We start from the raw sequence: 12,325 nt of genomic DNA, 5'->3' as shown, positions 1-12,325 counted from the left end.
CCACGGGAGCCTCTGGCACAGTGGATTCTGCAATGAGATCAGCGAGGTGTGCAGGGGAGGTGGGAAAGGCAGGGAGGGTATGGCTGGAACAAAGCCCAGCTGCAGTCCAGCATCCATGGAAGGAACGTGCTCTGCACTCCACCCTCTGACCAGCTCAGGGGTTTCAGTCTTGGGGAAGCTTCCAGATGTCCTCACTCAATGGTCACCTCCCATTTTGGGGGTGGAGTTCAGGTGCCCTTATTTTTCCCTAGGGAGATGGTAACCACTGGTTAACCTGTCTCCAGCCTCAGATCCTCCCTTTCCACACTGCACAGAGTTGCCTTTCTCAGATACACGTCTTCCACATCACACTACCAAGGGCAGAGCCCCAGTCGCTGTTGTCCCCTCCAAGTTACTTCCCAACTTCTTGCCTCTCACTCCTTGCCCCAGGCACAATGAACTCTTCCCCTGCTCTCTCAGGCCTCTGAGCCTGTGCACATGCCAGTTTCCCTAATCAGGACATGCTACAACGTGGAAATTAAAATTCCCAATTTTGAGAGGTTTATAAGAATTAGGAGGGAACATTTGTGAAAGGTCTAACATAAGAAGAAATGCATAACAAATGCATAAATGGGTATTTATGGAATTACTGAAAGTTGAATAACAGTTCTAAACATGTTCTTAGAAACATAAAGTTAAAGAGATGTCAAGGCATTTGCAAAAAAGATGCCTCTTCTTAGAAGACAAGTGGTGGTGGATAGAGGTGCTGGGGAAAGAGATGGGAGCTCTGTGTGAATAAATGTAGAATTGGCCATCTCCCATCAGAATCCCAGGCTATGCATTTCCCTGAGATGGCAGGATGCTGGCAAGGTATAAATTTCCAACATCAGTTACCCATGCTGGAGGTGGGTCCTCAGAAAGATAACGGGCAAAAGTAGGAGGCGTCTCTGGGAAGCAGGAGAGAACTCAGCCGTGAGCTCTTGTTGGGGGCTTGCAGCTCTTGAGAGACCCAGATGGACACTCTCGGCTGCTGGATAATTAGAGATGAGTCACAAGAAGTTGACTGAGCACCAGGGATGGAAAAATAGATTTTTTAAAAAAGTTATTACCAGAATTTCTATTACGTCAGTAACTATATTTTATTTAGGAAAATACCTTGTGTCAGCAGGAGCAAAGGCCACCAGTAAGACTGTTAAATTGATCTTCATGAGAAAATAAAGAATCAAGACCCAGAGGGAGGAAATGGAGGGAGGGCAGGGAAGCCAGCAAGACGAGGAGATAATGGAACACTGGGGGCAGAGGAGCAGTGCTCAGAAACACTGCACATTCCCCAGCATGGAGGGGCTTCCAAGGCTGAATCCTGCTTGAGCAGCTACAATGCAAATGCCCCACCCAACTCCCCATCACGTGTAACACCGGCTCTGGGCTCTGAGGCTCCTGAGGAGACGTGAAGGCTGCCTTAGTCCACTCAGATCACTATAACAAAAAAACATAGACTGGGTGGCTTATAAGCAACAAAAACTTAACTTCTCACCGTTCTGAAGCCTGGCAAGTACAAGATCAAGGTGCCTACAGATTCTGTGTCTGGTGAGGACGTGCTTTTTGGCTCATAGGTGGTGCTTTCTCATCTTGTCCTGGCAGAGTGGAAGAGGAGAACTCTGGTCTCTTCAGCCCCTTATAAGGGCACGAATCCCATTTATGAGGGCTCTACCCTCATCACCTCCCAAAGGTCCCACCTCCTAATACTGTCACCTTGGGGATTAGGTTTCGACATGGAAATTTTGGAGGGATACAAACATTCAGACCATAGTGCATGTCTTGTGCAGAAGGGAATTTGTTGTCTTGTTGAAACCAGGAAGGCACTGACTTTGCACCTTTGAACCCAGGCAAGCACTAGGCAGGGTAGAGGCAGGCACATTGGAAGCCCAGGTGTTCTGGTCGGTTATTGAGTCCCTGGAAGCAGGATCAGGACCAGAGATAATGAGCATATAAGCCCCCCATGAAGTGTGTTGAGCTCCTCAGGAGTGTTGCAGGCTCCCAGGTCGATCCAGCTAAGTCCTCTGCCCCCATCAATAGGGGAGAGGCCCCTGGAGGACAGGAGGGTGTGCCTGCCGGATGGCCAGGCTGTCTGCCTTCCTGGCAGCAGCACATGCCTTCTCTGTAGTAAATCTGAGACTTCAGTCACGTTTTATTAGGGTATTCCAGCCTAGTATTTGTTATGCTCTGGGGCCCAGGGAATTGTTGTGCATCCGCATTATCAAGGTAAAAATCATCCTTGGAGGAGAAGGAAGATGCACCGCAGGCCAGGGTCAGAACCAGACCATTATCCTCCCAACACCAAAGCTGGAAGTGTGGGAAATGTTTTCATTAAGAAAGGCTGCATTTCCTCCAGGCTTCTAAAGAGCCCAGTTTTCTCTTCCCTCTGTCATTAATCAAGCAAAGTGGACTGTTCAGGGAGACATCAGAGGCAAACAGCAGGAACTGACCTCTGACCAAATCCTCAGACAGGTTGTGGCTGGCCAGCAAAGTTAGACAAGCAGCTGACAGAGGGTCCAGTGGGGAGGACAAGTTGACACCCAGATGTCACAGCTTGAGAAATCCACGCCAGGTGTAGTCTCTGCCAAACTGCTGCCAGTCCAGCTGTCCTGGGAGAGGGCACCACAGCCAAGCCTCAGGAGGAAGCAGATGGTAACAGAGGGCACAGTGGATGCAGGGAGCTCTGCTCACTGCTGAATCTGAGGAGACAGTGTGAAGAGTGAAGAGGGCTATCTGTCCACACCCAAGGCTTCCTGGGCTCCAAATGCACGCATGGCCACCAGCAGCCAGAACAGCAGCCAGTTGCACCCAAGGAGAACACCTGTGCAATTGTCTCTGACAAAGCCTTCCCCACTCTCCATGTTAAATGCTCCCATATGGGTCTTTAGGGCTAAGTAAACCATTGAAAGTGACATGAAATCCAAGGTAGCTGGTATGGGGAGGCTCAGTGAAGCTCCAGAGGATAGGCTTCTACCAACACGTGGACAAAAACCTTTTAGCCATGGAAAAGTACAGAAAACCCTAAAAAACAGGGATGTTAGAGGGAGAAGGGTTGAAATCCTCTAATAGAGTGTGTGCAGCACAGAGGAGGAATGATTCGATCAAGCCATTTGACAATTTTAAAATGCACATAGAACATAAATTTCAACCTGAGGGAGCATTTTATGGTAATACCACATTAGCCCCCAAAGCTTAATTCAGGGATCCGGCTCCACAGTGACCACACAACACAGTTTATATCATTTGCCTGTCACCCCTTAGAAACACATTTGAATATAAATGGGGGGATGGCTATGTGATAATACGCCTCTTACTTCAATTGTAGCCCTGATGTCACAGGGCAGTACAGTTCCAGAGACACAGTACGTTACAGATTCTCCTCTAAGCAAAGATGTCTGTGAAATCTTAGCAAAGTCTCAGGGTTCTGAGGGACTGGTTATCACTTTTATTACTGGCTGAGTCAGACAAGTCCTAAACTAACTTGTCAAGGAAACAAGAATGAGAAACACACAAATAAGACAGTGCTTTGTGGGGAAAAATAAACAACAGTGCTGCATGCTGGCAAATGCAATGCTTTTGGAGCACTAGGGGTCACATATTTAGGTATTTTTCTTCCAAGGGACTTTCTTTCTGCTAAATAGGAACCAAATTGATTTGCTATAATAGTTCTTGGTTGGCTTTAGAGCACAGAAAGCCCTGACTCATAGAGGATGACAGAGTTTCTGAGGCCAGCTCAATAGAGAAGCCAAGGGATGGATGCTCTTGCAAAAATTCCCTGTTCTTGGTCCTCCCAGAAACTTCTAAACCAGAATGATCTTCCCAAGAGCAGCCATTTGGCAGGGGGGACTAAAGATGGACTGGAGAACTCCATCTCCAAAAGGATCTTCACTAATTTCATCAGGACAAAGTTAATAATCCATGACATAATTTTTTTCCTTGAGTTGTTCTAAACATATTAGAGTCTTCTCGATAAATCTCACAGCTAGAGGCTAGTAGAAATTAGTTTGCCTTCCACACTGTCATTAAGAAAGAAAGAAGTGGTAATAGCTATGGAGGAAACTGGAAGGGAATGGCTTGTAAATGAGATGAATCTACAAGCTGCCCAAGTAGTTGTTGGGCAGGATGAATAAATAAATCCACATTTTCCTCTCATGATACTGCCTTGCAAGGAAGCAGATGCAACAAATGGAGACAGAGATTCCTTTAATAAAGTGTTTTACATATCTATATATCTATATAGATATCTATATATATATACACATATATATCTATATATCTATATATCTATATATAGATATATAGACATATATATATATAGAGAGAGAGAGGCATCTAGAGTCAGTTTAACTTGTACTGAGACCTGCATTCTTAATAGATTCATCCTTTAATTCCTTATCGAGGATCTTCAATGAGCAGGGTCTTGTGGCCTTGTATAAAGAGCTACATGAGTCTAAAATACATAGCCTCTCATCTACCAAGCAAGGAAGCTATGATTGAGTACCCATGGGAGAGATGAGGACAGTAAGTGGTACACAAAGCCTGTGATAAGGGGCTGGAAAGATAGAAACTGCCCTCCCACCTGCAGTGATGCCTTTAAAAACCATGTTTGGAGATAGGTATACTAAATCTCACCAAAAAAAAAGAAAAGGCTATGTTCAGCCTTTCCATGGAAACCCTGAATGTACCTGTCCACCTCCTCAGTAATGATGATAATAGGTTAAGTATCCCGTATCTGAAATGCTTACGACAAGAAGTGTTTTTATTTGGGATTTTTTTTTCAGATTTTGAAATATTTGCATTATATTCCAATTCCAGTTGAGCATCCCTAATTCAAAAATGCAAAATCTGAAATACCCCAATGAGCATTTTTTTTTAGTGTCATTATGGCACTCAAAAATTTCAGATTTCAGAGTACTTCAGATTTCAGATTTTCATATTAGAGATACTCAACCCGTACTGCTAATAGCTCAGCTCTGAACTGAATGCTTTCCGTATGTTCTCCGATTTAATTTTAATTATGACTCTGGGGGATAATATTCTAACCCCCAATTTAGAGAGGAGGGAACTGAGGCGCAGAATGATAAACAAATAATAATAATGAAATAATTGGCTAGTAACTAGAGTTAGCAGGATTTGAACCCAGGTGACTTGATTCCTCTTTTACTGTTGCTGCTATTACTACAAGATTCCTGTAGTGTTGCACTTCAGCTTTGCTCTTTATGCAATGCCTGGGTCTCAGCAGGAACAGAGGGAGGCGTAGTGTCCCAGGGTTCCTGGGTCTGACACTGCATTTACCTCATTTGATGATGTCCGGCCACATATCTGGGACCTGCGCCTTTGTTTCTCCTCTCCATGGGCACGTGTCATTTAAGTAGGCCCTCAGCTAGATTCCCCTTTGAACTCCTCAGTCTCTTTTTCTCTCTCCTCCAGTGAAAAGATTTTTTGCATCCAATGTGTCTGATATGCAACCAAAGGGCCCACCTGCGCCTTTCACCCACAGCAAAAGGGGGCATCACAGGCCTCAACAAGAAGCACTTTCTTCTTTCCCCTGCTCTAACCTTTGCAGACACTTCTGTGCCATGGAAAGTGGCCCCATCTTTGTTCTTCAAGGAGACTGAGTGCAGTTTAACTAAGACCTAGAGAATGATTTAGGGCATATGAGGCAAGAGTGCCATGTATTTGGGGAGGGAGAAAGCCCTTCAAGGCAGAGAGAAGCTAGAAAGACCCTGCAGGGAGTGAGACCCTCACAGGCTCTGGCCCCACAGAGAGCAAAGGGATTCCCCTCTCTCACTGCACTGGGTGGGAATGGGCACACACTCCCTGAGCCCCATTGTTTAAGGCCATTTCCATCCACATGGAGGCTGGGAATCATGACTACAGAAGCACAGTGAGAGGAACTTACTTGGCCTTCACCATTTCTTCCAGACTCCACATAAAGGAAGGCAGAATAAACCAGCAGATCTCAATGTAAACTCTTGCACCAGGGCTTTTCACTCTGACTCGGGTGTCCAGGGCTCTTGAGTCCATGAGTGCTGCGGGGGCCTTGGGTCCACTCTCTTGGCCACCCCTCCACCACCTTAGAAAGACCCCAGACACTCTGGTGGGCTCCCTGGAGCACAGACACTGGTGGAATGGGGATTATTCCAGCTAAAATCAATGTCTGCTGTGTTTCCACCTCAACCAAAAACACATTTCTCATGTTTACCATCCGTTGAGGCATGTTTCCTTTTTCTCCCCGCATATGAGATTATGGAGTAGATTCATTCCTTTGGCAAATTTGACACATGTCCACACCCTACTCAATATTCCAATAATTCCCTTCCACAAAATGTGCGGCCCCTGATCCGGTGAGAACAAAATGTTATGGGGTGGGGCTGATACTCAGGTGGCAGATACAGCCGTCTCTGTTCTGCAACCCCAATTGCTAACCCTCATGCCTGGCTGGGTAAAGATGGTGGAACTAGTTTCAAATGCTGAATGGCAAGCATATCACATGTACAAACTTCTGGGCAATTTCCACAAACCCAACTGGAAGACATTTCCTTCTGTCCTGGGGCTCTCACTAAGCATCAGTGAAAGTTTTCTGAGGCACCACATTCCTAACCTAGAAGTGGATTTGAGGCTGCCAGTGGGTACTCTCCACAATACTTCCCTGTTGCTCCCAAACACCCAGAGAGAAACCACCTCTTACACCAGGCACATAGCTCTCCATCGTATTCCAAGGCCCAAGACAAGCTAGTGCCGATTGCACATACTTAGGGTTGAAGGACTGACCAGAAACACTTGGTACCTCTGGGCCTTGGAAGGAACCATGCGGGTGGGGTTCCATGTTATGGTCCTGCTGTCCTGCCCCTCCCTGCTCAGCTGAGTATCCAACAGTGTCCTCGGTGACCCAAGCCTCAGCACTCAGCCAATGTGCTGGGATAGTCCCATCTTGCTTTGCAAGGTTGCGTCTGTATTAACAAGAACCTAAAACAGGTTCAAAATGATCACTTCCCAAAGAAGACTCCATCCCCAGCCCTGCCAGATGAACACATTCCCACAAAGCAGTCATCACAGAGACATAAGAGACAGGAATCTCTTTACCCTCTATGCATGTGACTTTTAAATACCAGAGACACCCAGTGAGCCAATAAGCCCTGTCTGCTGACAACAGGCATAATTGCCTGCTAGTGCTGCTCAGAGACACTGCCCAGTCAACCGGTTTCAATTTCAACAAATGACAGAGCACTAGTAATTGAAGTTGGTGACAATAGGATGCCCCCACATGTCTCCCTTGGCCAACGGTGTGGGTGAGACTCTTGGTGGAGGGGACTGGGGAGAAGAGGCTGAGCACTGACCTGCAGCATCTGGAGGTAGCCTTCCTGGGGGTCACAGAGCAGGGAGGAGATGCGGTGGTTGTTCCTCATGCATTTCTGATTGTCTTTTGCAGACGGAAAGATTTGCCGGACCACGGTCATCCTTCCAAGGGCACTATGGACCAGATCCAGGATCTCCGGGTCACTGATTTCCTAGAAAAATAACCAGGCCCATGCTTATCATCCACTCATGAACTATCTCTGCAAGAGACCTATCAGGAGGCATCTAGGCCAGCAGCCTGAAAAGCTGATGCCAAAGAGGGCAAGGGATTGGGCCCAGGTCACACAGTTCATTAGTTGCTTATTCACAAATAATACTTGCTATCCCTTAGAGGCAAACAAGATTAGTCAACATTTTCCCTGAAGGCTAGAAAAAGATGTTTGAGGCTAAACCACTGGTGCAGTGGTTTCCACAGGTGTGAAGCTTTTAGGAACCAATGCCATAAAAGGTCATGGTAGACATTAGCAAGACAGAAAGGCTAACTTTCCTTTTGGGAGTCACCTACCCGATTCTGACAGGGAAAGCTGGGTTTCTCTGCCATAGTTGATCAATATACAATGAGTTTCCATGAATTCTTCTAGAATTACATTCATTTTACAAAATATTTGCATATGAATTTTGAGAATATATCCATTCATTTATTCACTATTCATTCCACAAAATCTACCTACATCTCTGAAGTTTGGTCTGTACTAAGCACTGTTGATACAGCCAGGAACAAATCAGGCCCTATCCTGTCCCATAAATCTCATGGGCATCCTAGGATGGATGATGCCAAGTTCCAGGGCTAGGGAAATCTATGTGCTGTCTATATTGACTACACAAAGCCCTTTGCTCACATTAGCTCATTTGGTGCTCACAACATCCCATCCTGGTATGATCCGCTGTGGAACACAGAAGTAGCAGGGGGAGGAGACCACAGGAGCTCTTTCCAGAACAGGGCTTCCATGAGCAATCTGACAAGGGGTGGACTTGGGATGGTTAATATTGAGTATCAACTTGATTGGATTGAAGGATGCAAAGTATTGTTCCTGGGTGTGTCTGTGAGGGTGTTGCCAAAGGATTTTAACATTTGAGTCAGTGGTCTGGGAGAGGCAGACCCGCCCTCAATCTCAGTGGGCAACATCTAATCAGCTGCCAGCCTAGCTAGAATAAAGCAGGCAGAAGAAGCTGCAAACAGCAGACTTGCTGAGTCTTCCAACCTCCATCTTTCTCTCGTGCTGGATGCTTCCTGCCTGTGAACATCAGACTCCAAGCTCTTCAGGTTTTGGACTCTTGTACTTATACCAGCGATTTTCCAGGAGCTCTCAGGCCTTCGGCCACAGGCTGAAGGCTGCACTGTGGCTTCCCTACTTTTGAGGTTTTGGGACTCAGACTGGCTCCTCAGTTTGCAGACAGCCTATTGTGGAACTTCACCTTGTGATTGTGTGAGCCAACATTCCTTAATAAACTCCGTTTCATATATACTTCTATCCTATTAGTCCTATCCTTCTAGAGAAGCCTGACTAATACAGATTTTGTTTCTGGCTAACAAGTTCTGGAGGAGGAACTTGCTAGCCAAAGTGCCTTTGGTAGGCAGGGCAGGGTTGCAGTTAAGGAGTTGGTGGTGCTGTGGAAGGAAGGTGGAGGGAGCTGCCAATAGCTCCCTGTTCCAGGTAGAGGGTAGAGGCAGCAGGGAGTGTGAAATGCTAAAGCCTTAGATGACCTAGGGAGGGACACAGCGACTGGCCCCCTGCAGGGAATGCTTGTGGGGCAGAAGGAACAGTGGTCAGTGGCAGGGCTAGAGCCCCATTCAGGGCCAGATGGGAGGACAGAGGGTCAGTACACCCCACAAAATGCTAATATTAAGGGAGACAAGGAGCCCTTCAAAGGATCTGGGCTCAAACAAGCCATAGATTTACATTTTTGAAAATCTCTGACTGCGGTAGGGAGAGAGGATTAGAGAGGAACAAAACTGGAGGAGAGAGCAGAAAAGAGAGCACCCTTCTCTGTAACTGTGTGCAACATGGGAACTACAACAAAAATGGAAACTAGCACATACAGACGCCCCTCAACTTAAGATGGGCTTACATCCTGACAAACCCATCATATGTTGAAAATATCATAAATAAAAAATGCATTTAATCCCCCTAGCCGACGAACATCGCAGCTTAGCCTTGCTCAGAATGCTCACGTTAGCCTACAGTTGGACAAAGTCACCCAACAGAAAGCTTATTTTATAATAAAGTGTTGAATATCTCACAGAATTTCTTGAATGCTGTACTGACAGTGAAAAACAGAATGGTTTTATGGGTACTAAACTGGGTATTCTACTGAATGCATATCATTTTCATGCCATTGTAGAGTCAAAAAATTGTAAGTCAAACCATTCTAAGTCAGGAACAGCCTGTATAAGCCAACAATTTCAGTGATGGAAGAGAGGGCTAGCCAGGTTAAGAAAAGCTCTGGTTCACTCTTTCTAAGAAAGGACTAAGTCAGTGGTAAATTACAAGACAAAATTTTAACTACAAATAGCTACATTTTGAAATAGGTCTTAAATCTTTCTCCTTGCATGTGACACATTCTAGCTTTGAGACAATATGATGGTAAAAAGGAAGCTAATGAGGTTAGGAATTAGTGATGAGGGTTCCAAAATCATTTAAACAAGAACATAACATTTTTAAGGGTAAGATGGTAAACAATGTATTTCAGGAACTGTCTTAAGAAGCTGATATGTGTATGAAGCCTGGTCAGTTGAAACTGCATGCTGGGTCTGGGAGAAAGTAAAATATTAAGGATTGTATCCTTTTAGGATAATTAATATTTCCTAAATATACTGAATTACAGGGATTTCAAAAGAACTAAAATGCTATTACATATTGGATTTGGGCTTAAACTACTAAACTGTATTTCAGACAAAAGTCTGTTCAAGGGAAGATGATTTTATTAGATTGGAACTGACAGACAGTCAAAGGTGGGGAAATTGACAATGTCCATATCTCAGGACTACCAGATGGAATGGGCCTAGAACACAGCTGGGCTTCAGGGAGGGGAGCAGAGGGCACAGCTGAGCCTGGATGTGCATGCTCAGCTCTGCTCTTAGCTGCCTTGGTGACCAAGGCCCTGCCCCAAACACAGGATACAGAATAAGAGAAATCACATTCTAATCTGACACAAAGTAAGAATATAAGAAAAAGCAATGAGTAGGTTAGTTAGTTTTACCTGAAAGATGGAATATAAAGGACCTGGGGAGGTCATGAAGATACTAATTTAAATTACGCACAAAAGGGGGAATCAGAGCCAGTACACCTCCAAGAGGAATGGGATGTGTCTCATGCCTTTTGTTTTTCCCATATTCTCTTGATGGCAGAGGGCACTGTAGGAATAACAGGCCATTTTCCTAGAAGTCCTTTGATTAAACTTCTCCTGCTTCCTCAACTTTCTGGAGGGAGAATCGGCAGCACTGAGCTCTCCCCACTACACCCCAAGCAGGACCCTGGGAATCTGTAGTGGAGCTGACTTACAAAGTTGCACAGTACCTTTCTGTAAACACAACCATCACTTTCCCTGGCAACCTGGGGCAGCACCTGGAGTGAGTGGCTAAGTGGGCCAAGTGCAGCCACCACATCAAGTGGGCTCAGCCCCTGGCCCCCAGCTGCCCTAGTCTGCACTGTTTCTTTTCCATTCTACACACCTGGGAATTCTTGAAGGCTCCCTTTCCAACCCATTAGCTGCCATATGCCTTCCTCACAGTGAGGGTCTGCAGGTACCTTGCAAAACTTCCTGTTTCCCCTAACCCAGTTTTCATCCATGTGCTCTGGGTCAGAGCATGTATGCTGGCTGCCAATGTACTCCTACCCACCTCCTTGCACTTGTGGGACTATTCTTATTGTACAGTCCAGAGATATTTGCAATCAGAATCTAACAAGCCACAGAAGCAGCTTCCCCACTTCCTTGGGGGCAATTAAAAAGGTCACTTTTCTCCTTGCCTAAGTCCCAAACCTGTGTGATCAGTCAGTTCTAGCAGTTTCATGCCAGGCTCTGCTCCTGTCCTGTTGGTCCTCTTGGGTCCCTTGTAGTGCCACAGGGGTGAGTATAGGGATGCACTCACTCCCTGCTCACTGATGTCAGGCTGCACACACCAGGCTGCATTTCCTGGCTGCACACATCAGGTCAGTCTCTGTACTACCTGACTCAGGGTGTCAGAGAGACACCCTGACCTCAGGACCTTCTTAAGTGTGCAGAGGGCAATCCAAGTGGCTTCTTGGAAAACAAACTTTCCCTTTGTCCTGGGCAAAGATTCCCTCCAGTAGTGCAGCCAATGAGCAGAAGAAGCAAGACAATGTATATACAACACTATTAGAAGTCAGCAAGTCAGCAGCACAAACAAAAGTAACACATCACACACAGATGCTCACTGAGTGCATGGGCTCAAAGTAAGCCTTTTGTATTTTATTACTTTATAAGTTTATATTGTGAAATATATCTTACATACAAACATTACATACATTAAATATGAATAATAAAATGATTTCAGTGCGCCTTTCATCAAGCTAAGAAATAGAATATTACCCACATCTTGGTTGGATGCCTCCTTCTCAAATGCTTACTCCTTCCTCCTCACAGAAGCAGCCTTTGTCATGCTCTGATTAGTGTAGCATAACCCAAATAACATACAGCTTAGTCTCATTTATTCTGTTTAGCTTTGGGTAAGCTAAACAATGTGCATGCCTCTTGCAACTGTGTTCTAACTCACTGTTCCCCAAACTTCGTTGTGTATCAGTATCACTTGGGAACTTAATAAAATTACAAAGCTTCAGTCCTGTCCCACTTCAACAAGCAACGTCTCTGGGTACCCCATGAGCTTTCCAGATAATTCCAATACTCACCATCATTTAATAACCACTGGTTGAACATTAAGCATTAGTGATTGATTCATGGCTGATAGGTGCAGCTCAGCTCTAGTTTATTC

General features: G+C 45.5%; 1 protein-coding gene across 5 annotated transcripts in view; it reads right to left on the bottom strand.

Annotated features, from left to right (window-relative positions):
• GRID1 (glutamate ionotropic receptor delta type subunit 1) overlaps nucleotides 1–12,325 on the bottom strand; it is a 791,530-nt gene that overhangs the window by 285,944 nt on the left and 493,261 nt on the right. For all 5 annotated transcript variants that reach the window (XM_054435979.2, XM_063669881.1, XM_054435978.2 and 2 more), the window contains one exon: nucleotides 7,356–7,526. In XM_054435979.2, coding sequence (XP_054291954.1) covers nucleotides 7,356–7,526 — 171 coding nt within the window. The remainder of the gene's footprint in view (nucleotides 1–7,355; nucleotides 7,527–12,325) is intronic.

This window comes from Pongo pygmaeus, chromosome 8 (genome assembly GCF_028885625.2).
Source record: "Pongo pygmaeus isolate AG05252 chromosome 8, NHGRI_mPonPyg2-v2.0_pri, whole genome shotgun sequence".
NCBI lineage: Eukaryota > Metazoa > Chordata > Mammalia > Primates > Hominidae > Pongo > Pongo pygmaeus.
The sequence above is the reverse complement of the archived record's forward strand: the minus strand, read 5'-3'. Positions and strand labels throughout refer to the sequence as shown.